Genomic DNA, 25,745 nt, shown 5'->3' on the forward strand with positions numbered 1-25,745 from the left:
CTCTGACACCACGTTAAATAATTGTGCATCATTCTATCCTGTAAGAAAAGAAGTGGCGTCTCCAAAAGTCTGAAGCAAAAGAGTTATTATCAGAGCAAATGTTTAGATGTTTTAGAAACATTATCATGTTTTCTTATTGTAACTTAAAACAGATAATAGATATGACGAAACCTAAAAGACATAGAAACCAATTTTAACATATGGAGTTTGTTTAGAACTTGAAAAACTGTGACAGGAAATTATGTGAAAATAAGTAAAATCTAAACACTGAATGGTCACTGATATTAATAAATTAAAATTTTTTAACTCTGGTTATGTTTTTTTTTTAAGGGAAGGGAAAGGCTAAAGGTATTAATTCAGGAACAGATAGAGGAAGACGGGAAAGAAGAGAGCTAGAGAGTGATTTACTAGCCACTGTTCCCTCTCAAACATTCCCCACAGTAGCTCTGGAGGAGGAGAGGTAAGGGATAGGGTGGGGACCCACCTCCAAACTGTCTCTTTAAGTCTAAACCTCTCCATATCTAGGTGCACAAGCATTCCTTCCTCAGTCGTTTCCTGGTGGAATTAGGTACTTATTAGTCCATCAAAGACACACTGAAGCTACATATGTCAAAAGAACTTTGGGGGTGAACCTGTGCCTTGGGCGCTTGTCAGGGAACCGTGTCTAAGGCAGAGCCCCTCAGACTTTAGGGGAGGCAGAGTCCCATGGCTTCTTTGGTTGTGAGGCCACATCTGAGCAGAAGGATAAAAAGAGCATTGTTGAGGGTTTTTGAAAGGGAGAAGTTAATTTGGTTCAGCCTCGGACTTTGTCTTAGTGCTCAGGTGAACTTGTGGTGTCGTCTTGGGCAGGTCAGGGGCTCTCTGAGCCTCAGGACTTTATCTGCAAACCTCGGGAGGTGGTAGAGGTATTCTAAGGGCCCTCCAACTTTGACACCTTCTAATTCCCCTCGAGGAGAATGCTGGCAGGGGTTCTCCGCTGCAGGAGCGGACACCCAGCTGGGCCAAAACAAAGAGACGGGGTCGCTGGCACGTTCCCGCCCCCAGCGGGTTTTGGAAACCCTTGGCAGCCCAGGGGCGGGGCTGGAGCGCGCCGCAGCCAATCACCGAAGTTCCAGGTCGCTGGGGCGGGGTCTCCTCGCAGAGCGACTGTAGCCAGGCTGGGTCCGAGCATCCCGCGGTTCTGGACCTCCGGGACCGGACATGGCGACCGGTCGGATATCCCCTCGAGTTCCGCTGCTGCTTCTCCTGGCCGTAGCGGGGGCCGCGGAGGTGTCAGGGGGCCTGTCCCCGGGCAGTGCGGGTGAGTAAGCGCTGAAGTAGCGGTTCGGGGCGGTCCGGAGCGGCCGCCTCAGCGCTCCAAGATGGCGCGGGAACGGGCAGGGGTGTGCGCGACCCCCAGACCCGGTCCGCGTCCGGTGACCCAGGGGCCGGAGGTCCCAGCGGTGGGAAGCGGTGCCGAGGCTGGCCGAGAGAGGACGCCTCTCTACCCTCGCTCTCCCCGCCCCGAAGATCTGCCAAACTGGAAGCTGTGACCCATGTTCGAGGCCTTGTTCTGTCACCCACCAGACGGGGACCCCAGCTCGTCCCTTACGTCCTCGACAGACTGGTCCCTCAGAAAAGGGTGAGAAACGCCTTTGCCCAGGATCGTCGCGAGGGCTGGCTGGGTTTCGAAGGTGCAGCCACCCACCGCGTCCTGACCAGTTATTGTGACCCTCGCTGGGTTCGGAAAGGCAGACCTCGGGCAGCGAGCGGGGATGGGCCCAACCGCCCGCAAGGTTCCAGGGTCAGAGGAGAAGGCGCCCACTCCTGCCAAATCCGATTCCGCTGCGGGTGCGCTGCGCACGCTCAGCGCTGGGCTACCGCGAGGGACCGCAAAGATCGGGCAGCCCCGCTCTCTGAGCGCTGGCAGGCAGGCAGGCTGGAGGCGAGTTTTGTTCTTGATCTGACGGAATTAAACCCGGGGTGGAGAGGAAAGTGTTCCAGTATTCTCTGAGCGTCTCTCCCGTGCTGGGCTTTAGGGGTTGATTCGGACGTCTGCCCTCCAGTAGCTCTTTGGTCGGGAAGTGCTGCGCAACAGGACACACGCTGCTTGAAGTCAGCGCAGGAGTGTCCGGGGGAAGTGAAGGGCTGTGTGTGCGCAGAGGGAGTGAGACAACGTCCACCTGAGGAGGAAGGAAAATTGAGTGTTTCCCCAACTGCACTAGACGGTAAAGGATGGCAGAGATTTATACGTGCGGAGTGGTGGAGCAGTGCCTTGCTTACTGCGAGAGCTTGCACCTAGAAAGAGCAAAATCCACCCCAACAGGGTTTTAAGGTAACATACAGTGTTAAAGATCCCCCCCCCGTTTTTTTTTTAAGTCCAGAAGGGAGAGAATTATGGCAGGAACCTGGGATTAGTTCATTGTAATTGGGTTCTAAATTTAGCTGTCAGTCAGATGGAAACCAAAGGAGAGAGAGAAAAAAAATGCTGTGTATTTTTAGTTAATCAGCTTACCTTTTTGGGCCCCATTTGTCTCATTAAGTTAAAGATAGGAACTAAAGCATTTCCAAAGTCAGGGTCCATAGAATACTAGTTAGTTGTTCATTTTCCTCTCACATAGTTAGTTCTGTGGGTGATGATAGAGTGGAGTAATTATGAACACAGCAACAGGTTACATAGCCTTAGTCTTTTTGTGCTTTAATATCCACATTTATAATATATGTATATCATATTTTTGTGAGGATTGAAGTAATACATGAGTAGCATTTAGAATAGCATATAGTAAGCACTGAGATGTTAGCTATTAAATAAGTTTGGGAAACACTGCACATTGCACCCCTTTCTTAAAAATTCACAAAGCATGTTAGACTTCCAATAAAGAGTCCAGGGATTCCTGTGGTAAAGAATCTGGTTTGCTGAGGGAATAGGGAAATGACTGCCAGTGGGTATGGCGTTTCTTTTTAGAGTGATGAAAATATTCTAAAGTTAAATTGTGGTGGTAGTTGCACAACTCCATGAATGTACTAAAAACAACTGAATTATATACACTTTAAAAGGATGAGTTTTGTATTATGTGATTGTTAATGTATAATCTGATCCAACAATTAATTCAAATGGGCGACACCAAAAGGGAAGTGACAGAAGACTTTGGTAGAAGAGAGGAGGAAGGAAGCAAAGCAAAACTATTATTTGATTAGTATAGCTTAAGAGGATGCCTTATTTGGGAAGGCCTAGGTGGCTGTTTCAGTTTCTTAGCTGTCATGGACTTTTAGAGCTGGAAAGGTCTTTAGGAATCATCTAACCTAGTATCTTCTAAAGCACGCTTTCGGTGCTATAAAGGAAAAGGAGTTTTATAAGCAAACAAGTTTCTGTCTTTCTATAATAATGTACTTATATAAATCGTATTAAATTAATTAAACAAGGAGGCCATTAGACTGAGGTGTCTTCACTGCCTTAGCAGCCTACCCAAGAAAACAGACACCTAAGCCTGTAATACCATTACAAAAAAATCGCCCAAATGAAAGAACAGAACAAAGCCCCAGATCAAAGCTCCAGAACAAATCTAACTAAGCACCCAAGAGATAGCCAACCTATCAGATGCACAGTTCAAAGCCCTGGTGATCAGGATACTCACAGAATTGGTTGAATTTGGTTGCAAATTAGATGAAAAAATGAAGACTACGCTAAGTGAAATGAAGGAAAATGCACAGGGAACCAATAGTGATGGGAAGAAAACTGGGACTCAGATCAATGGAGTGGACCAGAAGGAAGAAACAAACATCCAACCAGAAAAGAATGAAGAAACAAGAATTCAAAAAAAATAAGGAGTGGCTTAGGAACCTCCAGGACAACTTAAAACATTCCAACATCCAAGTCATACGGGTGCCAGCAGAAGAAGAGGAAGACCAAGAAATTGAAAACTTACTTGAAAAAAATAATGAAGGAGAACTAACCCAACCTGGCAAAGGAAATAGACTGGCAGGAAGTCCAGTAAGCTCTGAGAGTCCCAAAAGAAGTTGGACCTAAGGAAGCACACACCAAGGCACATCATAATTACATTAGCCAAGATTAAAGATAAGGAGAGAATCTTTAAAGCACCAACAACGAGTGTCCATAAGACTGTCAGCTGATTTCTCAAAAGAGATCTTGCAGGCAAGAAGGGTCTGGAAAGAAGTATTCCAAGTCAAGAAAGGCAAGGACCTACATCCAAGATCGCTCTATCCAGCAAAGCTTTCATTTAGAATGGAAGGACAGATAAAGTGCTTCTCAGATAAGGCTAAGTTCAAGGAGTTCATCATCACCAAGTCATTATTATATGAAATGTTAAAGGGACTTAATCTAAGAAAAAGAAGATAAAATATATGAACAGTAAAAAGACAGCAAACTCACAGTTATTAACAACCACACCTTAAACAAAAGCAAACTAAGCCAACAACTAGAACAGGAACAGAAGCACAGAATGGAGATCACAGGGAGGATTAGCAACAGGAGAGTGGGAGGAGGAGAGAGGGAAAAGGTACAGAGAATTAGTAATGTAGATGGTAGGTAGAAAATAGACAGGGGGAGGGCAAGAATAGTATGGGAAACATAGAAGCTAAAAAACTTGTAATTGTGACACATGGACATGAACTAAAGGTGGGGAATGTGGGTGGAAGAGGGTGTGCAGGGTGGAGGGGAATGCAGGGGGGAAAATGGGACAACTGTAATAGCATAATCATTAAAATATATTTTAATAAAAGAGAGAAACATTCTGACCATGTAATATACCACTGGAAGCTAGAAATTCACACTCATGTTTGCTTGCTTATTATTTTTACAGTCATACTTCTAGATATAAATGGGAGGATAGAGTGAGGAAGGGAATTATCCAAGAATACTGGCTATTAGCATCTGGGGAGAAGACCTTAAGAGAGTCATTTTTCTTTAGTTGGTTCATTATGATGAATGTCTGGGTTAAGGCTCTTTTGACTCCCAGAAACCAAGGGCTAGGGGGCTAGTTACGTACCTTCTAACAGGGAAACACACAGAAATCCAAGGGTGGGAAATTCAGTAGAGCACAACCCTTAGAGACTCTGTGGGAACTGGAAACTACTTTTGGAGGCAGTCTTTCTCTACCTGTGATTAGTTCTCTCTCATGCATCTCTTGCATTTCCCACTGTCCATCAACCAACTTCCTCTTTTAACTCAGGGTGTCTGCACCACCATAAAACTTAAATTTTCACTGCCTCAACTCTTCTTGACCTCATAGGTGCAGAGCCCACCACCAATTGGTTGCATATCTCTCTGCCTGAGTGTACGATTGGGATCAATTTACCTTGTGACCTAGGCAAAAAACTCATGAAGTTTGTTAAATTATGGGTTGGTAACTATATGAAATGCAATAATGCAGTGGTAGAGTGAAAATACCACTTTTTGTACATTTTTTCTGATAAAAAGCCATTGCATAACTAGGAAATTATTATTAACCTTTAAATAAAAATTATTTTGAGCTGAGCACTGTGCTGAGTGGGTGCAAGAAGTTTACAGCCAATCTGGGGATACCCTAACTACAGACATGAAATGATGAGAGTTAAAGTGTTCAAGTCTAGTCCTGACTAAAGTAGTAGGGCCTTAGATAGAAAAAAGAAGGAAAGAATAAGAAAGAAACCTACCCCCAAACCAATGTGGCTTGGATTGTGGGAGAAGAAAGGCTAAGAGTTAAGTTGAGATTTAAGTCAGCAGAAAGGGCACTAAGCATTTCAGGCAGAAAGCTGTGTTCAAGGTAAATGAAGGCTTTCTTTGTTTTAAAAAATGCTAGAATGTGAGGGAAGGGGAGGTTAGATTTTAAAAATTTAGAACGCCCTTGGTGAGAAGATTTGGCTGTCATATTGGCAATAGAATCAAATGAATTTAACTGGTTGTTGCAGAAGTGCAGTATGATGCAAGCAATGGAGAAGAATATTTGTAACTTACAAATGACTCACAAAAAAATATACATGTGTTTGTCCAGATAGATAGGTAAATCAGTGTGGCAAGATGACAAGATGTTAGCAATATTGAATCCAGGTGGCTGGGTATATGGGTGATCGTTTTTACTGGGTTTGGCTCTTCATTGGCTAATGATATTATACCATATTTCACTGTGTATAATGTGCACCCATGTTTTTGGCCCAAAGTATTAGGAAACAATCTTTTGTTTTAATTTTTAAATTTAATTAATTATTTATGTATATTTAGATACTTGTAGGAATGCTACAAAGGAATTGTAGCACTTATTTTTAAGATTTTATTTATTATTTTTAGAGAGGGGAAAGGAGGGACAAAGAGAGGGAAATATCAATGTGTGGTTGCCTCTTATGGGCCCCCCACTGGGGACCTGCCCCACAACCTAGGCGGGTGCCCTAGGCTGGGAATCAAACAGGGCACCCTTTGATTCACAGGCTGGTACTCAGTCCACTGAGCCACACCAGCCAGGACAAGAAATTTTATGTAACAAATAATTACAAAACACAAGAACAGATACAAGTTATTTCAGGCACTATCCATATATATATATAATACACGTCCTTATTTTCTAAAAAATTTGGGCCAAAAGTGCACTGTATACACAGCAAAATACAGTAGTCTACACACACACACATATACACACATGAATTTAAAGGGATAAATGTAACAATTGCAATAATGCATTTATAAGTTGTAATTACAGCTGTCATTTAAACGTTTTTTAAAGTGAATGTCAATTTTGACTGTTTTGAAAACAAAAACTTGACTAAAATTAAGATCAGATTTTTTTATTAACTGTCTTTTTTTAAAATTTAGAATGACCTTTTTCCAGTATCAGCTCAGATTCAGATTTTCCCCATCAATGGTTTCGAACATATTCTGTTTTAGTCATTCTGTGAAAAGTCGTTAATTACAGGGCAAAAGTGTATCTAGAGTTTCCATCACTTAGGCATTATTAATTGAATTATTTATCGTGCATGTGGTTGAACTCAATCTCCAGTTCCTCTGTCCTGCTGGAAGTTGGGAGTTGAGATGAAATCATGTAGCTAGCTGAAAACCTCTTATCCCTTGGCTGAGCTTTCCGGCACTGCCAGTCCTTCCCCTGAAGGTATCTAGGTGAGATCTTGGTCCACCTCATTAGCATAGCAAAGACATTCCTGTTGCTCGGGATAGTCCAGGCATTTAGAGTCTCCAAGAACCACAGACAAAGGCCACTCTTTAAAACAAACAAACAGGGAAAATCTTCCCTATATCCTGCATCCTCTTGTGACTGCCACTCCCTTTCACTTCCACCATTGCTAGACTTCTTGAGAGCCTTTATTTGCTGTTTATACTTCCTCCCTTCTGGTTTATTCCTTAATGTCATTCACTTCAACCAACTCCACAGAAAGTACATTGTGAAGGTCATTGAGTGGCCTCTTAATTAGTAAATCCATTTCTTTTCCTGAGTCTTCAATCTAACTGACTATTCTGGGGTGTGACACTAGCTACTCCCTCTTTTGTGATGTCACTTTCTTGCTATCTCTCTGTTCCATCTCCATCTGTTCTGTTTCTTCTCCTGTCTCAGACACTGCTGCTCTTTAAAATTTGACATTGTGTTCACTTCTCACTAAAAACTCTCCCTAGGCAATGTCATTCATTTTTGTTTACCTTTTTTATCTGATGATTCCAAATTTGGGAAAAGTTTTCAATTAGCAATAATTGCGCCTCGGATAAACCTCATTGGCTACGATACTGCCACTACACAAAGCTGCCAAATTTGGCTTTGACTTAGCTTTTACCTGCATTTCAAGCTTGGGTTTTTTACTTTACTGGGATTTCTATCTGGATGTTCTGTAGGAACCTTAAATTTAACATGTCCAAAACAAAATTCACTGTCTTTTAAAAAAATATTTAACTTTACATTATAGTTATAAGAGAATAGAGTCCACAGGACAATAGTAAGGGTTGAATGAGATAATGTACAAAGCAAACTAAGTAAAATTCTGGCATGTGGAAGGTACATAGTAAACTAGCTATTATTACATGACAGTCTCCCCTATTAGACTATAAGCTTTTTGGATAAGAACCAACCTAGCACTGTCCGTGGCTTCTGCTAGATACATAGTAAAGGTTTGTTGAATTAAAATGAATAATAATAATCTCTTGAATAATGTGTAGCTGTCCGATTTAGCTTAACTGTCTTATTTACCTAAAGTGGGCAACATCGGTGTTTATGTTTTCTTCCTAGGTGCATTGTGTTGTGACCATTCAAAGGATAACCAAATGTGCCGTGATGTATGTGAACAGGTAAGCTTATACCATAATTCTAGAGGATATTAGTAACTGTTTATTATGTAGAATTGTTTTAGAGAAATCCTGCACAGCACCTTAAGTGGACAGAGTTCACATCACCAGTAATGGAACAAATTAACATGTGTCTGCTGATACGATGCACTGAAAAAGAGTACAGTAGCTCACATAGAATTTCTGTCAAAAATGCATAACCTGACCATGAAGAAACAATAGGGAAAGCCCAGATAGGGGGATGTTCCTCAGAACAAAAGCCTGTAATACTGGTATCTTCAAAAATATATCAGAATTATAAAAATAAAGGCTATAAGAAACTTCCAAATTAAAGGAAACGAAAGAGACATGACAGCTTAATGCAAAACGTGATCCTGAGTTGGACCCTGGAATTTAAAATTTGCTATAAAGGACACTTTTGGAATAGATTGGTGAAATTTGAATATGGGCTGTAATAATATTGTTATCAGTGTTGTAATCCTGAATTTGGTGTTGTATTGTGGTCAGATAGGATGGTGTTCTTGTTCTTAGGAGGTACATGCCAGGATTTAGGAATGAATATTGTGTCTGTAATGAATTCTAAAGTGTTTCATCAAAATATTAGTAATAATAATGTGTTTATGCAGAGAGTTAGAGCAAATGATGCAAAATGTTAATAGTGAGTCAATCAAGATGAAGACTAGATATCGTGTACTACTTTTGAAACTTTACGTTTGAGTTTTTCTGGTTGAGCCTTTTCGGGCAAGTTCTACTGAGACAATCAGTACCTACCTGCTCATCAAGTCTTACCTTTCTCTCACCATCTTGGTTGTGTAGTTCCAGCCTTAGTGCTTGAGAATTGATCACCTCACTCATCTTTTGGAGGAGTTTCCAAGTAATTACCTGGATTTTGTCACTGCCTAGAACCGAGAAAGCTACCTAACTGAGTGAGATTAGAAGTTGCTTCAAACAATATTATGAATTTAGAAAGATTTTGCCAGATACTTTCTAATTATAAAATGGGACAGTGGCTTGGCTTGTCTAAATAGTTGCCTGATAATTCATGTCGAAACACATTGCAAATTGTTCTCTGCTAATTTATTGCCAGAAAAAATAGCTTTTAAAAGCAAAAACAGCCCCTTGATGCTGTTACCGTAAGGGAGCTTTTAAAGTTGCTCTATGACTTTTGGAAACACTGCTTTCCTGACTTTTTGCTTGGTTCTGTTTTTTTCCACTAGGTGTTCAATAGAGTGAATGATTTTTTTTTAAAGTTTTTAATAATCTTTAGAGGGAAAGGGAAGGGAAGGAGAGAGGGAGAGAAACATCAATGTGTGGTTGCCTCTCACGTACCCCCTACTGGGGACCTGGCCCGCAACCCAGGCATGTGCCCTGACTGGGAATCGAACTGTGGTTGTTTGGTTCGCAGGCTCACACTCAATCCACTGAGGTATACCAGCCAGGGTGGGTGAATGATTTTTATGAAGCACCTGAAGCAGGCAAGGTCTAATTTCTTAAACTCAGAAATGTTAGAAATTCTATAACTTAGCAAATTAATTACTCTAATAAGGAGCATTCTTCCCTGACCTAGTTCTTTAGTTGAGAAATAAGGCAAAGAAATAAGGTAATTTAGACTTCGGGTGTTACTCTTATCACTAGTTATACAAATGTTGAGTGTAACTTTTATCTCCAGATAGACACTAAACTACAGAATTAGACTTACTCCCAGAGGAGGAGAGGTAAAGTCTGGGTTACATATGTGTACTTCCTCCTGCCAGACTCAGCAGTTGGGTTAGTCAGTCAGTCAGTCTTCACAGTTACTGGAGGACTGAGTGAGCCATGTGGAGAGAGGCGAGGCTGATAAAACTAGCAGAGCTCACTCAAAGTGAAAGGAAATACCAGGAGTGAGGAATAATTATTTCTTCAGTAGAGAATGAGGACAGGGTGGGGTCCTGGTGACATTTAGGTTTGGGATGAGAGTGAATAGTAGTATCCCTGAGGGTTATGGGAGGTTGGGGAAAAGATTTGGTTTGGGGGAAGGTGAGTTGCTGAATTATCATTGAAAACTGTGTGAAGACAGTTGGAGATTTGGAATTAAAACGTTAGAATTTGAATTTATGTAAGTCAGGCTGGTGTTTTATAGTAGTCAACAAAGTGAGGTATCAGATGCCAGAGAAAAGTCAAGGAGTTTGGGATCTGAGAAAAGGCCCTTGTTTTTTAAAGAATTTTATTTATTTATTTTTAGAGAGAGGGTGAAGGGAGGGAAAAAGAGGGAGAGAAACATCAGTCGGTGGCCTCTTGCATGCACCTGGCCACATGTGGCCAACCTGGAATAGAACTGACAGCCTTTCACTTTGCAGAACAGTGCCTAGGTAAGTGAGCCACACCAGTCAGGGCAAAACCCTTAATTGTCTTGTTTTGTTTTTTAACTGGTAGAAGAGATGCTCTAGAGAAGGGATTCTGTTTGCTTTGTTTATGCTGAAACCCTCACTGCTTAGAATAGTGCTAATATGAAAAACTCTGCGTAAATATTTCTAGATTGACTGGAGCAGTGGGGCTAAAGTCTTAGTGTAGAGATTTAAAACATTTTTAATGTAGATTTATTTTATTTTACTTATTTTTAAATATATATATATTTTTTTAAGATTTTATTTATTTATTTATCTTTAGAGGGGAAGGAGAGAGGGAGAGAAACGTCAATGTATGGTTGCCTTTTGTTTGTCCCCTGCTGGGAGCTGGCCTGCAGGGAATTGGACTACAACCCAGGCATGTGCCCTGACTGGGAATCGAACCGCGATCCTCTGGTTCGCAGGCCCACGCTCAATCCACTGAGCTACACCAGCCAGGGCCGAAATATATTTTATTGATTATGCTATTATACTTGTCCCATTTCCCCCCCCCCTTTATTCCTCTCTGCCCTGCACACCCCCTCCCAGCTGCATCCCCCTGACTTTAGTTCATGTCCATGGGTGATATATGTAAGTTCTTTGGCTTCTACATTTCCTATACTATTCTTAAGTCCCCCTATCTTCTACCTACCATTTATGCTACTTATTCTCTGTACCTTTTCCCCCTCTCTCCCCACCCACTCCCCTGCTGATAACCTTCCATATGATCTCCATTTTTGTGATTCTGTTCCTGTTCTAGTTGTTTGCTTAGTTTGTTTTTGTTTTTGTTTTAGGTTCAGTTGTTAATAACTGAACCTAAACAAACAAGTGAGTTCATTGTCATTTTACTGTTCATATTTTTGATCTTTTCCTTAGATAAGTCCCTTTAACATTTCATATAATAAGGGCTTGGTGATGATGGAGTCCTTAACTTGACCTTACCTGGAAAGGACTTTATCTGTCCTTCCATTCTAAATGAAAGCTTTGCTGGATAGAGCAATCTTGGATGTAGGTCCTTGCCTTTCTTGACTTGGAATGCTTCTTTCCAGACCCTTCTTGCCTGCAGGGTCTCTTTTGAGAAATCAGCTGACAGTCTTATGGGCACTCCTTTGTAGGTAACTGTCTCCTTATCTCCTCCTACTTCTAGGATTCTCTCCTTCATTTTAATCTTGGGTAATGTAATTATGATGTGCCTTGGTGTGTTCCTTCTTGTGTCCAACTTCTTTGGGACTCTGAGCTTCCTGGACTTCCTGCAAGTCTATTTCCTTTGCCAGGTTGGGTTAGTTCTCCTTTGTTATTTTTTCAAATAAGTTTTCAACTTCTTTGTCTTCCTCTTCTTCTGCTGGCACCCGTATGATTTGGATGTTGGAATGTTTTAAGTTGTCCTGGAGATTCCTAAGCCACTCCTCATTTTTCTTGAATTCTTGTTTCTTCATTCCATTCTGGTTGAATGTTTCTTCCTTCTGGTCCACTTGAGTCCCAGTTTCCTTTCCATCACTATTGGTTCCCTGTGCATTTTCCTTCATTTCACTTAGCGTAGCCTTCATTTTTTCATCTAACTTGAGACCAAATTCAACCAATTCTGTGAGCATCCTGATCACCAGTGCTTTGAACTATGCATCTGATAGGTTGGCTATCTCTTGGTTGCTTAGTTATATTTATTCTGGAGCTTTGATCTGTTCTTTCATTTGGGCCTTTTTTTTTTTTGGTCTTGAAGTGCCTGTTATGTAGTGAGTGGTGGAGCCTTGGGTATTCACCAGGGCGGGGCAACCCACATGGCTGAGTTGTGATGCTGTATGTGGGGGTGGGGTCAGAGAGGGAACAGTGCCACTTACTCCACTCTCTGCTGGTTTTCAGTCACTTCCCCCACTTCCCACAGTCAAATTGGGCCCTTCTGGTGCTGATTCCCCGGGTGGATGGGTTTGTGTACATTCTAGGACCCTGTGGGTCTCCCCAATAAACTCCCCTGTGAGACTGGGAGTTTCTTCTGCTGCTGCCTCAGTCCCCACAGATTTTTTCAGTCAGAGGTTTGAAGCTTTATTTGCCTGCGCAGGAACCCTGGGCTGTGCAGTGTGTCTTGCTCCTGAGTTGCTCCTCCCTGTTTATCTGCATGGGAATGTGGGTCCGCCCAGTCTGAAGTCTGCCAGCCGGCGCCTGACCTACCAGCCACTGCCTTGCCGCAATTCCTCTCTGCCCTCCGGTCTATATGAATGTTTCTTCTTTAACTCCTTAGTTGTTGGACTTCCATACAGTTCGTTTTTCTGTCAGTTCTGGATCTTTTTTGTTTTTAAATTTGTTGTTCTCCTTCTTTTGGTTATGCAAGGAGGCACAGTGTGTCTACCTATGCCTCCATCTTGGCTGGAAGTCCTATTTTACTTATTTTAATCCTCACCGAAGGTTATGTTTTTATTGATTTTAGGGAAAGAAGAAAGGGGTGGGAGGGAGAGAGAAAGGTGAGAGGGAGAGAGAAACATAAACATGGATCAGTTGCCCTGTATGTGCCCCAACTGGAGATCAAACCCACAACTTAGGTATGTGCCCTGACTGGGAATCAAACCTGCAAGCGGTTTGGTGCACCGGATGACACTCCAGATTAACTGATTTACCCAGCCAGGGGGAGGAACTGAATTTTTAATTTTATTTAATTTTAATGATTTTAGTTTTAATTTAAATAGCCACACATGGCTAGCAGCTACCTTATGAAATAGATCCAGAGGCTTGATCAGATTCAGGTTAGGTTTGTTTTGGTTTTGTTTGTTAAGTCTTCCTCATAGGTGATACTGTGACTGGTTGTCTCTTTTTGTAATGTTATCATTCGTCTTTGATAATAGCCTGAGTGTATTAATTCACTAGAGTTTGCAAAATGGTAGTATTCTAGCTTTCCTTACTTATTATACTTGGTAGTTTGGAGGAAAATGGCTACTAAAACTATCTGAAGATAACCCCTTTTTCACTGTCCTTGATAGCATGTATGGGCTTTACAGCCTTACCTGTTTGTAGGTGACCATGAAGTTGTGTCTGATATACATAATGATTTATAATTTACTGAGACATCAAATTGTGGTTAACTAAAGTTCTGTTTGGAAGTGAACCAGGTAGCCAGCCTTGTTAGTGAACTTGTCAGCTCCTAGGCATCTGTATTAAAAAATGGGTTTGTCTCTATTTTATGGCATTTTGCAGAGAAGTTTATGCCATAATGCTGTTCACACATTTGTCCTTTACCAGTACCGAGGTATAACACTATTTTTGACTATGGTCAGTTGACTTAAAATAGTTTGTAGAATAGTTTAGAATGAATTTATCATTTTGGGGTTTTGGGGGTTTTTTTTTCCATTTTTTCTATTTTCTTCTTTCTTTTTCTCCCAGGCTCTGGTTTGGTGGCCCAGTTTTATCCATTTTTGGTCATTAGAAAATAGGGCCTGGACTTGTTATATTTGAACTTTCTTGGTTATTTGCCAAACTACCCAAGAAATGTTACATCAGTTTAAGTTAGATCCTTCCAAAGGGTTTTCATTTATTAAAGGAAGTTGGAAGATATTCTAGACAACTGATAAATCTAGGATATAATACATTTTAACCTCTTTTTATTTCTTATGAAAAAGTGCCACACAAACTTTTTTCTTTTGTCAAATAGATATTCTCCTCAAAAAGTGAGTCCCGACTAAAACATCTGTTGCAGCGAGCCCCAGATTATTGCCCTGAAACAATGGTAGGTCTTGTTTAACTTAATTATGGGAACTTAATTGTCTAAATGAAGTCATCGAATGAGTTCTTTTTAGATTTAGCAAAATTTTCAGTGTGAATGGGGTTTGTGGACAAAGTAAAATGTTAGATTTATCTGGGTACTTTACAAAGATCTTCACAGAAATTGCTAAGTAGAATATGTCTTTCACTTTTATTGTTTATTCTATGATACAGGTAAAAACAGTATTAAATACAAATTTATTCTAGCTTTTACCTGTCATTATAATAGTTTATCTTGAATTTGGATTTTTACTTACTATATTTTGACAATTTTATGATAACTATATTAGCTTAATTTTGTATTTACTTTGATTTTGAAAAGTTGTATTTTGGATGAGGGGAAATGTGTGATTTTTTTCATTATTCCTGCCTTCCCATTTTCTTGTATACAATAAATGTATTGCTTGCCTGTCCAAATCCTGTAACTTAAATGTCTCTAATGCTTGGGTCACCCTCAGTGTCTGGGATGCTCATGAACCAGGCTAAAAAAGTCTGAACTTGTCATGAGAGAGCATCTTTAGATATGGCAGCTTACATCACATGAGAGGGAGGGAGGGGATGGTGGCCACCCAGTTCTGACTGATACATTTTCTGCTAGTCACTCTACAGACCCCTTTGTCTTTGTACGTAGTAGTGGTGGCAGTCCGCATCCTGAGTAACGAGACTAACCTTCAGTGCTGTTAGATGAGAAGATGGGAAGACAGCGAGTAATATCTTGCATGTGTTTTATTTTTCCCCCTGAATAGCTGGTTAATACTCGTATTTTCCTAGAACATTGACTATATAAATACAAACATAATCGAATCAGATATACATAATTTTTGTAGAAATTAAGTGTCATTTAGGAACTGGTTATCTACATAAAAGCCTTTTGGTGATTACAATTTTAGGTTGAAATTTGGAGTTGTATGAATTCATCTTTGCCAGGTAAGTAATAGAAGTGTAACATTTAGCACTTTATTTTTTTAAAACTTATTGTAAAATCTGTGTTATAGTCCTGTAACTTAAGTTTACCTGTATACTCTTGAGTTTCTATCCTCTCCTTCCCATAAGCACTCAAATTTTCAAATGTACTTTATTCTCTTTCACTCAATACTTAACTTTGTATTTTTGTCTCTACTTCTACTTTCATTCTATTGAAACTGGCTTTGAAAGATCACCAGGATTTCTTAGTTCCCAAATCTTACAGCTTTTCCTCAGTGCTTACTCTCTTTGATGTCCCTGTGACATTTGATTTTTTTAAAAGATTTTATTTATTTATTTTTAGAGAGAGAGTTAAGGGGGGAGAAAAAGAGGGAGAGAAACATCAGTCAGTTGCCTTTCGCACGCCCCCTGTGGGGGACTTGGCCTGGAGCCCAGGCATGTGTCCTGACCGATGATGTCACACTGAGCAACGCCCGTCTGGGCAACATTTGATATTGTTGACCACTGTTCCTTGGGACTGCGCCTTATCCTTTCTTACCTTTCTCCTCTTAATCCACTCCCCTCCAGTCCTCTTCAGCCTCTGCCCAGGGACTGTGGTGTTTCTCTCAGGTACAGTCTTCCTTTCTTCATCCACACCTACTCTGCTAACTAATCAGCTCTGGGAAGCTAACTTTCAAACCCAAGGTCATTGTTTGTGGCTTCTAGATGTTTCTACCTAGATTTCTTCATCCAGGTGGTATCTGAACTGCAAATCTAAAACCAAGCTCATCTTATTTTTTTAAGATTTTATTTATTTATTTTTAGAGAAAGGGGAAGGAAGAGAGAGAGAGAGAGAAACAGTTCACAAGAGATACAGTGATTGCCTCTTACGTGCCCCGCACTGGGGTCCTGGCCTGCAACCCAGGCATGTGCCCTGACTGGGGATCAAACTAGGCAGGGCTTTTGGTTCACAGGCCAGCACTCAATCCACTGAGCCACACCAGTCAGGGCCATACTCACTTTATAATTGTCTGTCATGTGAACGACACTACTGAAAACCAAGTTCTCTTTGGCTGCTTTTTTCTTTTAGCTCCATTGACTCTCTGCTTGTAAAATCTTGCATCTGTCTTCTCTTAGTTCAGGCCTCTCTTATTACATTCTTGGGGTAGAATATTGTAATAAACTTGTAACTGGTGTTTCAGTACATCTTCCTCCTGAGCCCTTCAAAAAAAAAATCCCTCAGGGGTTATCCATTTCCATTGGAATGAAAGCCAAACTCTCTAGCCTGGTATTCATGGTCTCCTAGAATTAAAACTTATTTTCCAGTCCTAATTAAAACCAGTGCCTTGAAAAACGGGAGTATATTTTACATATCTCTGTACTATAAAGGCTATCATACAGTTTGAAGTTTGTATTTCAAACATGCTGTCTTCCTGGAATTGCCCACATCCTTACCCATTTTCCTAATTATACCTTTATCTAATGTCCTGTAAAAACACAAACACACATGTATATATGTATACATACATATATGCCTATACACATGTGTATATGTGTGTGTATGCATACGTATACATGCACATTATTTTTACCAAACTGTAATCTCCATAATGGAACAAACCATATGTTTTATATATTTCTTAGTCCACAGAATATCTAACAGAGTTCCTTGTACTTGGTAAAGATTCAACAAATTTAAATGCTTGCTAAAAAATTTAATATTTTCTAAGAGGAAACAGCAACATACTGCATTATGGCATAAAAATTCAATTTATGGCCTACATTGATTTTATTTAAAGTTATGTCTAATGTGTGAGTGATTCTGAGTAGCAAACAGCAAAGATAAAAAGGAAACTCTACTAGGCAATGGGGTTAGATGGGAGCCTGTTGCCCTTTTTACTCTTAAAACATGTAGGGATACAGAAGCTTGTGATATTTGGTATTTTTAGCCAATTGTAACAGTTGGGGTGGTTTATATTATAGAGTGGGGCAAAAATAGGTTTATAGTTGTTTATATGGAAAATAATACAATAATTAATAATAGTGTAACAATAAACTGTATTTTGTGTACTCATAACTGTAAACCTACTTTTGCCCTACCCTTTATTTTGAGAGCTTTCTCTGTCTGTGGGCCACTTACTTGCTTTTGTTTGTTTGTTTTGTTTTTTAGCAGAATTCTTCTATTTGTTGTAAGTCCGAATTTTAGTTGGAGAACTGTTACGTATTGCTCTGAGTCCCTGACACTTTTTTCAATTATAAATAATAATCTAATGTATATGTGGATTTGAAGACCTGTGTATTACATGGAAGCAACATAAAACATTTTTTAAAGGAAATAAAGATTTTGCAGCATCCCTACAAGCATAAATCTTTTTCTTATTTTCATAATTATTACTTATATCTTCTAATTTTATCCTAGAAGTCATTTTTTAACATTTGATTGCAAAAAGGGATCTAAACATATATTAAAACACTTTAAAAAAATCTTTACCCAAGGATATGCTTATTGAGTTTAGAGAGAAAGGAAGGGGGGAGAAGACAGAGAAGCATCAATCGATTGCCCTTCATGTGCACCCTGACTAGGGATTGAACCTGCAACATTTTTGGTGTATGGGGCAGCATTCTAACCGAGCCACCCAGCCAGGGCTACATTAAAACACTTTATAATTTTATAAAAAGTGATACTGTGATACCTCTTGGTAGCACAGTGATTTGGTTGGAGAAATAGCTGCTGTATGTAAACTGAACTAGAAGAGTATTTTGCCCTATGATGAAGTAAACCATCAAAGGTGGTACTGGCTCATGGGAGATTTCCATCTGTGTACTATTTTTAGTCTTAAATGGTGACATGGTTTTACACTGTCATGTCATGACATGTATGTATTTAACATATTTAAATTCAACACTATTTGTGCCCTTTTTTGTTTGTTCGTTAAGTTGGAATCTTTGCCTCTGCTTCATAGTCTAAAGGTGAGGAAGGCTTCTCCTTGCTGTCCTGGACCTGCGTGTCCTTTACAGAGGCTACCGACCCAAGAGTGAGAATGAGAGGGTCTAGGGGGCAGAGAGGTGAGAGAACAGAACAGAGGACCTGATAATTATGAGATGATGAGGGGCAACCCCCCAAAGATGGAGCTTATTTATGAAAAGTTGTGTATCCATTCTTACATGTTTAAACTTCAGTCCCCTTCAAAGTACTATCCATTTGAGGCAGAACACCTATTGAGATGTTTTTTCTACTGTGCAAAACCATTTTTGAATGTTGATTTTGATGGCTTTCAGTGCTTCTGCCATTTTTTGTTTCACCTCTTCCACTTCAGCAGAACGTTTCCCTTTGAGGACTTTTTGCATCTGGGGATACAAAGAAAAAAGATGCTTGGGTGAGATTGGGTGAATAGGGAACGTGGAGCACAGAGGTCATACTATTTTTGGTCAAAAGCTACTGGAACACTCAGCATGGTGTGGGCAGGTGTGCTTGTAAAACACCCATCATGAAATAGGCAAATTCAGTGAAAGATCTTCAAAAACAATTCACTGAATCCCGGCACAGCCTTTCACAACAACGCCAGCTGGTATGCTGGTACTAGAACACTCACCTAGCAGGGGAACCCTTTACTGCAAGAGGCCTGCCCTCTAGAAGATAATTCTAGGGTTTTTTTGGGTCCCCGCTCATATGCTGTGAGGGACTCTGAGAAGACTGATAGCATTGGGAGTAAGGCTGAGGGGAGGGGCTAATAATTTGGAGGCTCCTGTGTCTGCGCTCATTTTCCTGTAGGTACCTACTTTGATTTTTTTTGTGGTATCCATGAACCAATTTGGCATGTTCTTTGTGTTCGTTGCTACTTATGACCAAAACACTTGAACATTTTGTTTTTAAGGTGTGTTTAAGAAATCTGATGGATGGGTTGGCTTAGGCTGCTGTGAACTGGCTATTACCTTGGAGTGTCGACAGGCATGCAAGCAGGTAATACTGGACAACCATGCTCTTAAAAAGTGTGGATTGCAGTTTGGGCTTTAGCTGTGCATATTTCTTTCTTTCTTTTTTTAAATTTTATTTATTTTTAAACAGAGGGGAAGGGAAAGAGGGAGAGAAACATCAATGTGTGGTTGCCTATCATGTGCCCCCTACTGGGGACTGGGGCAGAAACCCAGGCATGTGCCCTGACTGGGAATCGAACCTGTGACCCTTTGGTTCACAGGCCAGCGCTCAGTCCTCTGACCCACACCAGCCAGGGCTGTGCATATTTCTTGATCCTTGCCAACCTTATACCTTTGGAGAGGTGACCCACAAAAATAGCAAATTAGCATTTCTTGCATAGACCCCTTCCTTTTAGACTTGCTGTTTTTTCAATCATGGCTGCTGTATGTAAGACCATAAGCCCTCTCTTATTCTTTCTCAACTTCTCTCTGCCACACAAAGAAAGAATATTCATAAGTTATATAGGTGTCTTATCACTATGTTGTATACCTGAAACTAATATAATATTGTATACCAACTGTAATTGAAAGTTGTTTTTAAAAATTAAAGACAAAATATAGGAATTGAGGCCTTTTGTACTTTGCCTGGGGTCATCCTTAGTCAGTGCCGAGTGACTCCAAATGGCCATGTGAATTTGGGGTACACCTGGATGAGAGCAGTTGATAACCATCGGCCTCTTTTGCTTTCATCTTTTGTCTTTCACCTAGGGTTTCCCCTGAGAATGTTCTTATATCCCTTCTCTGCTCCTAAGGTGAGCATGACTCACAGTGAATTACAGCTTCTTTTTGAGTTGATGTATCTCTGGTCCAACTCAGGTTAGGCCTCTGAGTTCTTCCTTATGATGTATATTTCATAGTGGTTCCTCAGTGTTGTCAGAAAACTGGTCTGATTCCTCATATGCTAAGTGGTAGAAGTAGACTTAACTGGGAAGCTCGGGTGGGCCTAAAACCACAACTGGAAAGCCTTCTCTCATTTTCTTCTTCTAGTGACTGGCGTCTGGACACAAGTATGTGAGACATAGTGTCCCCTTCACGTCCACATATACCACCGCAACACTCTGGGTAGTATACAACCTAGCTCTCTACCACTCTCCTCCAGGCGTTGAGATGAGGTTGAGTTGCAGAGGATTGGAAATATAATGGATCTGGTGGGACATGAAACAGTTGCCTGTTCATTCTGCTTCATGCTCTCCCCATCCTCTTCAGCTGACCTATTCAAAATTACATGAGCTTAATCGATAGAACAGGAGACCAGAGCCCATCGCCCTAAAACTACATCTCTAAATAGAGACTGCTGTCACGTGGAAGAATAACTACCCTTCAGCGGGTTTGTTTTGGTGGCTTGTTTGATATAGCAAGTGCATACATACTTAAATGTGGTCAAAACTTGGCGCATAGCTCAGTGGATTGGGCGTGGGCCTGCGAACCAGATGATTGCAGTTCGATTCCCAGTCAGGGTACATGCCTGGGTTGCAGGCCAGTTCCCAGCAGGGGGCTCATGAAAGGCAACCATACATTGATATTTCTCTCCCTCTCTCTTTCCCTTCTCCTCAAAAGATAAATAAATAAAATCTTAAAAAAAAACAAACTTGCTATTTCTCTGAGCATCAGTGTCTTCATCTGTAGAGGAGATAATATATCCATTAACTTGTTGAGAGAATATCTCCATTAACTTGTTAACAAAAATAACTTTTGTTAATTACCAGGCATCGCCTTTCCTCTTCAGTTGGTCCTCTTTGTTATATATGAATCTTTTCTGAGGAAAAGTTAATATGAGAACTTACAATATGAAGAGTTAAAGAAAAAGCAAAACATAAATATCTTGGCAGAGCTTCACAAGAAAATTTGCTGCAGAGTGGAATTCAGCTAAAAAAATCCATTTCCTTCAAAGTTATCTAGTTTCTGAAATAACAAAAGGACTGTGTTATTATGTGAGATTGAAGCCGTGGAGTTAGAATGAAGTTCTAGCGTATCCGTTAGGTTCCAGGGCTGATATTTGTTTTAAAGAAATTACATGAACTGTTTGTTGTATTTGAGGGACTTTAAACTATTTGAGCATAAGGTTCTTCTTATTCTGTGCTGAATAGCATATATAATATAATTAATGAAGAAATTTGTCGTCTTTTAGGCATCATCAAAAAATGATATTTCCAAAGTTTGCAGAAAAGAATATGAGGTATGTGTTTTATTTAATAAATTTGGGTATTCAGGTGTTATCAGAATTGATAGAATCACTTAAATTTTAAAATAAATTTATTCTTACATAAATTGGCTTTTATTTCACAGAAAATATAGCCTTGACAAAAATGTCATTTACCTTATTTAGAAATGTTATGACTTTAATTGACTTTTGTTGAAATTAAGCATTAATTTTAAAGAAATGCCTAAATCACATATAGAGAGGATTTAATCAATAATGTTTTAAAAACAAAGCAACTGGTTGTATCCAAGATTATAAAATAGTTTTTCTTAGGTTCCATATTCTCTTTTTCCCTTTTCCTACCCCTTGACCCATCTAGGTATCCATTTTTATAAACCACCTTTAATCGAAGAAACAAAATCATATTGCTAGTGTGAATAGCTTTCAGTTTTCTAGGATCTGGCATTTGAGGGTTGGGGGAGGTACTCACATTAGATCTGAAGGACCCTCGTCTCCCAGTGGTGGTGTTTTAAGCACTGTGATATCCAGATGGGGAAGTTGTTAGGTCAGGGCTAACGGAGGTGTTTCATATCATGCAAATATGTATAGAAGATTGTCCCTGGTGTGAAAAGGCTCCTCATTGGGACTACTTTGTTCTGTTTCTAGAACTCCATAGTTAAATGTGACAGTATTACTGTTTTTCATAGTAGAAGACCATTTAATTAAGGATACTTACGTGCATATGCCTCATTCATTATTTTTACATATAAACATTGGCATCGTGTTGCTTTTAATAGTCTGTGTTCTCTTGGAGAAGAAAGAAAGAACAACTTTCTTTACTCCTATAGATTATAGTCCTGATGCATTTTTTCTTCTCTCAAAGCTTATAATTATATCTCTTGATTAATGTTTTTAAATTGGAGAACCTTATTTATCTTTTGTCTCTTTGTACTATTTGCTAACTTATATCTGTTCATCTGAAGACAAATTTCCAAATTAACTGCACCCCTCCTCTGTTCTTACTGAAAGGAGCCTTACTGCAAAGAAGTAAAAGATCCTTTTCCCCCCTTATTTCTCTACCTTTGAAATAACTAGTTTTAGTTTCTCTTGAACAAAGTGGCTAACTGTGATAATCCCTTCTTCTCTCCCACATGATGTCTGACACTGTCCATCTCCTGTAGCCTGTCCTCCATTATTTTAGTGTGCTTCCTTCTCTTGTCTGGATTTCCGCATTGCCCTAGGAAGTCTGCCAGTATGTGTTGGTGAAGGACGGGACAGGAAAGGTAAGAGAGACGAGCGCTGTCCTATGAGAGAAATACTAAGAGCAGTTTACTTTTCTGAGTCTATCCTCCCACTTGGCTTAAAATTAAGAACTATTTTCCAAAAATCTATGTATCAAGAGGGTTCTTTTATACCTACAAATTATTCAAGATAGTTCAAGACTCAGTTTAATGTCTTACATTTTATTTATAACTAAAAAGAGAGGCAAGAGCACTTAGTACAGAAAGAGGGTTCTGCATTATAAACCCCAGATTAAAGTCACTCTCATGATTGTGAAGTTTAGAGGTAATGCTATTTGTCATAAGTGAATTGGGTAAGTTTGGTGCAATGCAGCCTACTTTAACTAGATTGTTTTTTTATTAGCATCAGAATAATTTATGAAACTGGGCTTTTGCTGTCTTTCTTAACACTAGAAAGGTCCCTGGAGTGATCTTCTAGATGTGTAAACTGTTCCCTTGGGCTTACAACTTTAGGGTTAGCATTTACTCTGAAGGAGGGTTTGTGTAGTTTGATTCAAAATTCAGAGAGTGAGTGATTATATTCAAAAGAGCTAATGTTTATTTTTACTGGTAAGCTGTCCTTTCAAGGAGATTTCCTAAGAAATCTCTTTGGTGGCCCAGTTTTACCCAAAAATCGGTAAAACTGGGCCACCAAACCAGAGCCTGGGAGAAAAAGAAAGAAGAAAATAGAAAAAATGAAAAAAAAACCCACCAAAACCAAAAACGATAAATTTATTCTAAACTATTCTACAAACTATTTTAAGTTTGTAGAATAGTTTAGAATGCAGAAACCCTTTAGATGCAGAAACCCTTTCAAGGAGATTTCCTAAGAAATACAGTTACATGAATAAAGTTAAGTTATTTTTATTTTCTATTTTTCTTGTAATAGTGTCATTGTTAAGAAAAAAAGTTACTCGTAAATGGCAAAACTATTTCTGTATTTAGAATCACGAACTTTTATTTTTCATTTATTTTATTTAAAAAAATTTTTAGACAGAGAGAAACATTAATTTTCTGTTGTTCCACTCATTTATACATTCTTTGGTTGCTTGTTCTATGTGCCCTGAATGGGAATCGAACACACTACCTTGGCATATTGGGACGATGCTCTCACCAACTGAGCTACCTAGCCAGGGCTTTAAGGTTAAAAATTTTTAGCCCTGGCTGGTGTGGCTCAGTGGTTTGAGTGCCAGCCTGTGAACCCAAAGGTCACTGATTCAGCTCCCAGTCAAGACACATGCCTGGGTTGTGGGCCAGGTCCTCCATTTGTGGGCATGTGAGAGGCAACCACACGTTGTTTCTCTCCATCTCTTTCTCCCTCACTTCCATTCTCTAAAAATAAATAAATAAAATCTTCTAAAAATTAAAAAAATTTTACCCTGGCTGGTGTAGCTCAGTGGATTGAGCATGGGCCTGTGAAGTAAAGGGTCGCTGGTTCGATTCCCAGTCAGGGCACATGCCTGGGTTGCAGGCCAGTTCCCCAGTATGGGACACATGAGAGGTAACCACACATTAATGTTTCTCTCCCACTCTTTCTCCTTCCCTTCCCCTCCCTCTAAAAATAAATAAATATATTTAAAAAAATTTTGTAGTGCCATTTAAGGTTTTGTTGTTTTGTTGGTGTTTTTTTCAGTCAAGCTGTTGTTAGTGAATTGGGAGGTAGAACTGATGAAATTATATGGAATTGGAGCACAAAGGAACAGACTGAAAGAAAGTTTAAGGGAAATGAAGGATAGAAATTGGAATACTAGAAGAAAGATTACAGAACAGATTCAGTGTTTAAAGCAGCCCAACAAATCCCCAGCAGGATTTTTAAAATTCATATATTATAGACATACCTCATAATTGATTATATTATTAATTTTAGGGAAAGAGAGAGAGAAACATCAATTTGTTGTTCTGCTTATTTATGCATTCATTTGGTGTTTGTTGTATGTGCCCTGACCAAGGATGAAACCTGCAACCTTGGCCTACTGAGATGATGCTCTAACGGACTGAGCTACCCGTCCAGAACTGCCAAAGTTTTTAGAAGCAGTCAGAAAAAAAGGGTCATTGCCTGTAAAGGAGACTAACAGCTGATTTCTCAATAGCAACAGAAGAAGCCAGAGGCAGTAGAATGGTATACCTAAACTGTTCTGAAAGAAAATAACTATTAGTTTAGAATTTGCATGTCCAGCAAAAAAAAATTTCAAGAAAGAGGACAGTTAAGGTATTTCCAGACAACAAAAAGAAAGAATTGCCATTATTAAACCTTTTGCAGAAGTCCTACTCTGAAAGAAGTTCTAAAATAGCTGTAATTATTGGAAATGCAAAAGAAAAAGAGAATGATGACAATACAAAGTAGGTAAGTTACAACACACTCAGATTGTTCAAAATAGTGTATTTTTGAGGTTTTTAAATGCTTTTATTTTGAAAGTACATTTATTAAAGCTGGGAACAGTGAAACAAGGAAGAACTTAGGATAGAAGCAGCAACAGGAGAAAGTCTGGGCAGGGCTGCTTTGGCTCTTTAGAAATGTTATAGAAAAATGAGCCCAGGCAGGGCTGCTATTATTGGCTTACTGAAAAGTCAGAAAAAAGGGGGGCCTTGGAGACATGTTCAGGCATTAACCTGGAATGAGCTGCTGCTGCCACCCATGCATGCTTCCCTGGTTGCAAGTCTGGTGGGGACCCTTAGGGTTTAGGAGATGTGTGCCTGTGAGGGACGAAAGGCTCCCCAGGAGGGAGAGCACACCTTGCCTTTTTTTTTTTTTTTAAGAGAAAATACACAACAGCAATAGCATGTACACTGGGAAGGTGTTTAAAGAAATTGAAGTATGTTGAGTGTTAGGTTTTTTTAAATGTAAAGACCTGTATCTTAGAGGTAGTTAGGAATATAGGACTAAAAAAGAGGAGAAGATACCATGCCCAAAGTCAACTGAAGTAACCCCTGATATTTGAGAATGAAAGAAAACTCTGTGTAAGAGAAGAAGGGTAGAAAAGGTAGAGACCTGAGTTTTGAAAATCACTTTAGAAAACTAGAGGAGAAGGAGCCAAATACTTTTCAGTAGGAGAGGACCATACCTGTGTTCAAAGTGAAGTGAGATGTTC

At 39.7% G+C, this 25,745-nt stretch overlaps 1 protein-coding gene and 1 pseudogene across 1 annotated transcript in view; one reads left to right on the plus strand and one right to left on the minus strand.

The window, feature by feature from the left end:
* The first annotated feature begins 1,143 nt into the window (after positions 1–1,143).
* RECK (reversion inducing cysteine rich protein with kazal motifs) overlaps positions 1,144–25,745 on the plus strand; it is a 61,388-nt gene continuing 36,786 nt past the window's right edge. The window contains exons 1-6 of the mRNA XM_037035909.1: positions 1,144–1,300; positions 8,196–8,254; positions 14,249–14,323; positions 15,249–15,285; positions 19,137–19,222; positions 21,365–21,412. Of these exons, the coding sequence (XP_036891804.1) occupies positions 1,201–1,300; positions 8,196–8,254; positions 14,249–14,323; positions 15,249–15,285; positions 19,137–19,222; positions 21,365–21,412 (405 nt within the window). The 5' untranslated portion in view covers positions 1,144–1,200. The remainder of the gene's footprint in view (positions 1,301–8,195; positions 8,255–14,248; positions 14,324–15,248; positions 15,286–19,136; positions 19,223–21,364; positions 21,413–25,745) is intronic.
* LOC118979907 (uncharacterized) lies at positions 7,585–7,717 on the minus strand (annotated as a pseudogene).

The sequence above is a fragment of the Sturnira hondurensis genome, unplaced genomic scaffold, assembly GCF_014824575.4.
Source record: "Sturnira hondurensis isolate 20B ecotype Veracruz unplaced genomic scaffold, ASM1482457v3 Scaffold0022566, whole genome shotgun sequence".
NCBI classification, from domain to species: domain Eukaryota; kingdom Metazoa; phylum Chordata; class Mammalia; order Chiroptera; family Phyllostomidae; genus Sturnira; species Sturnira hondurensis.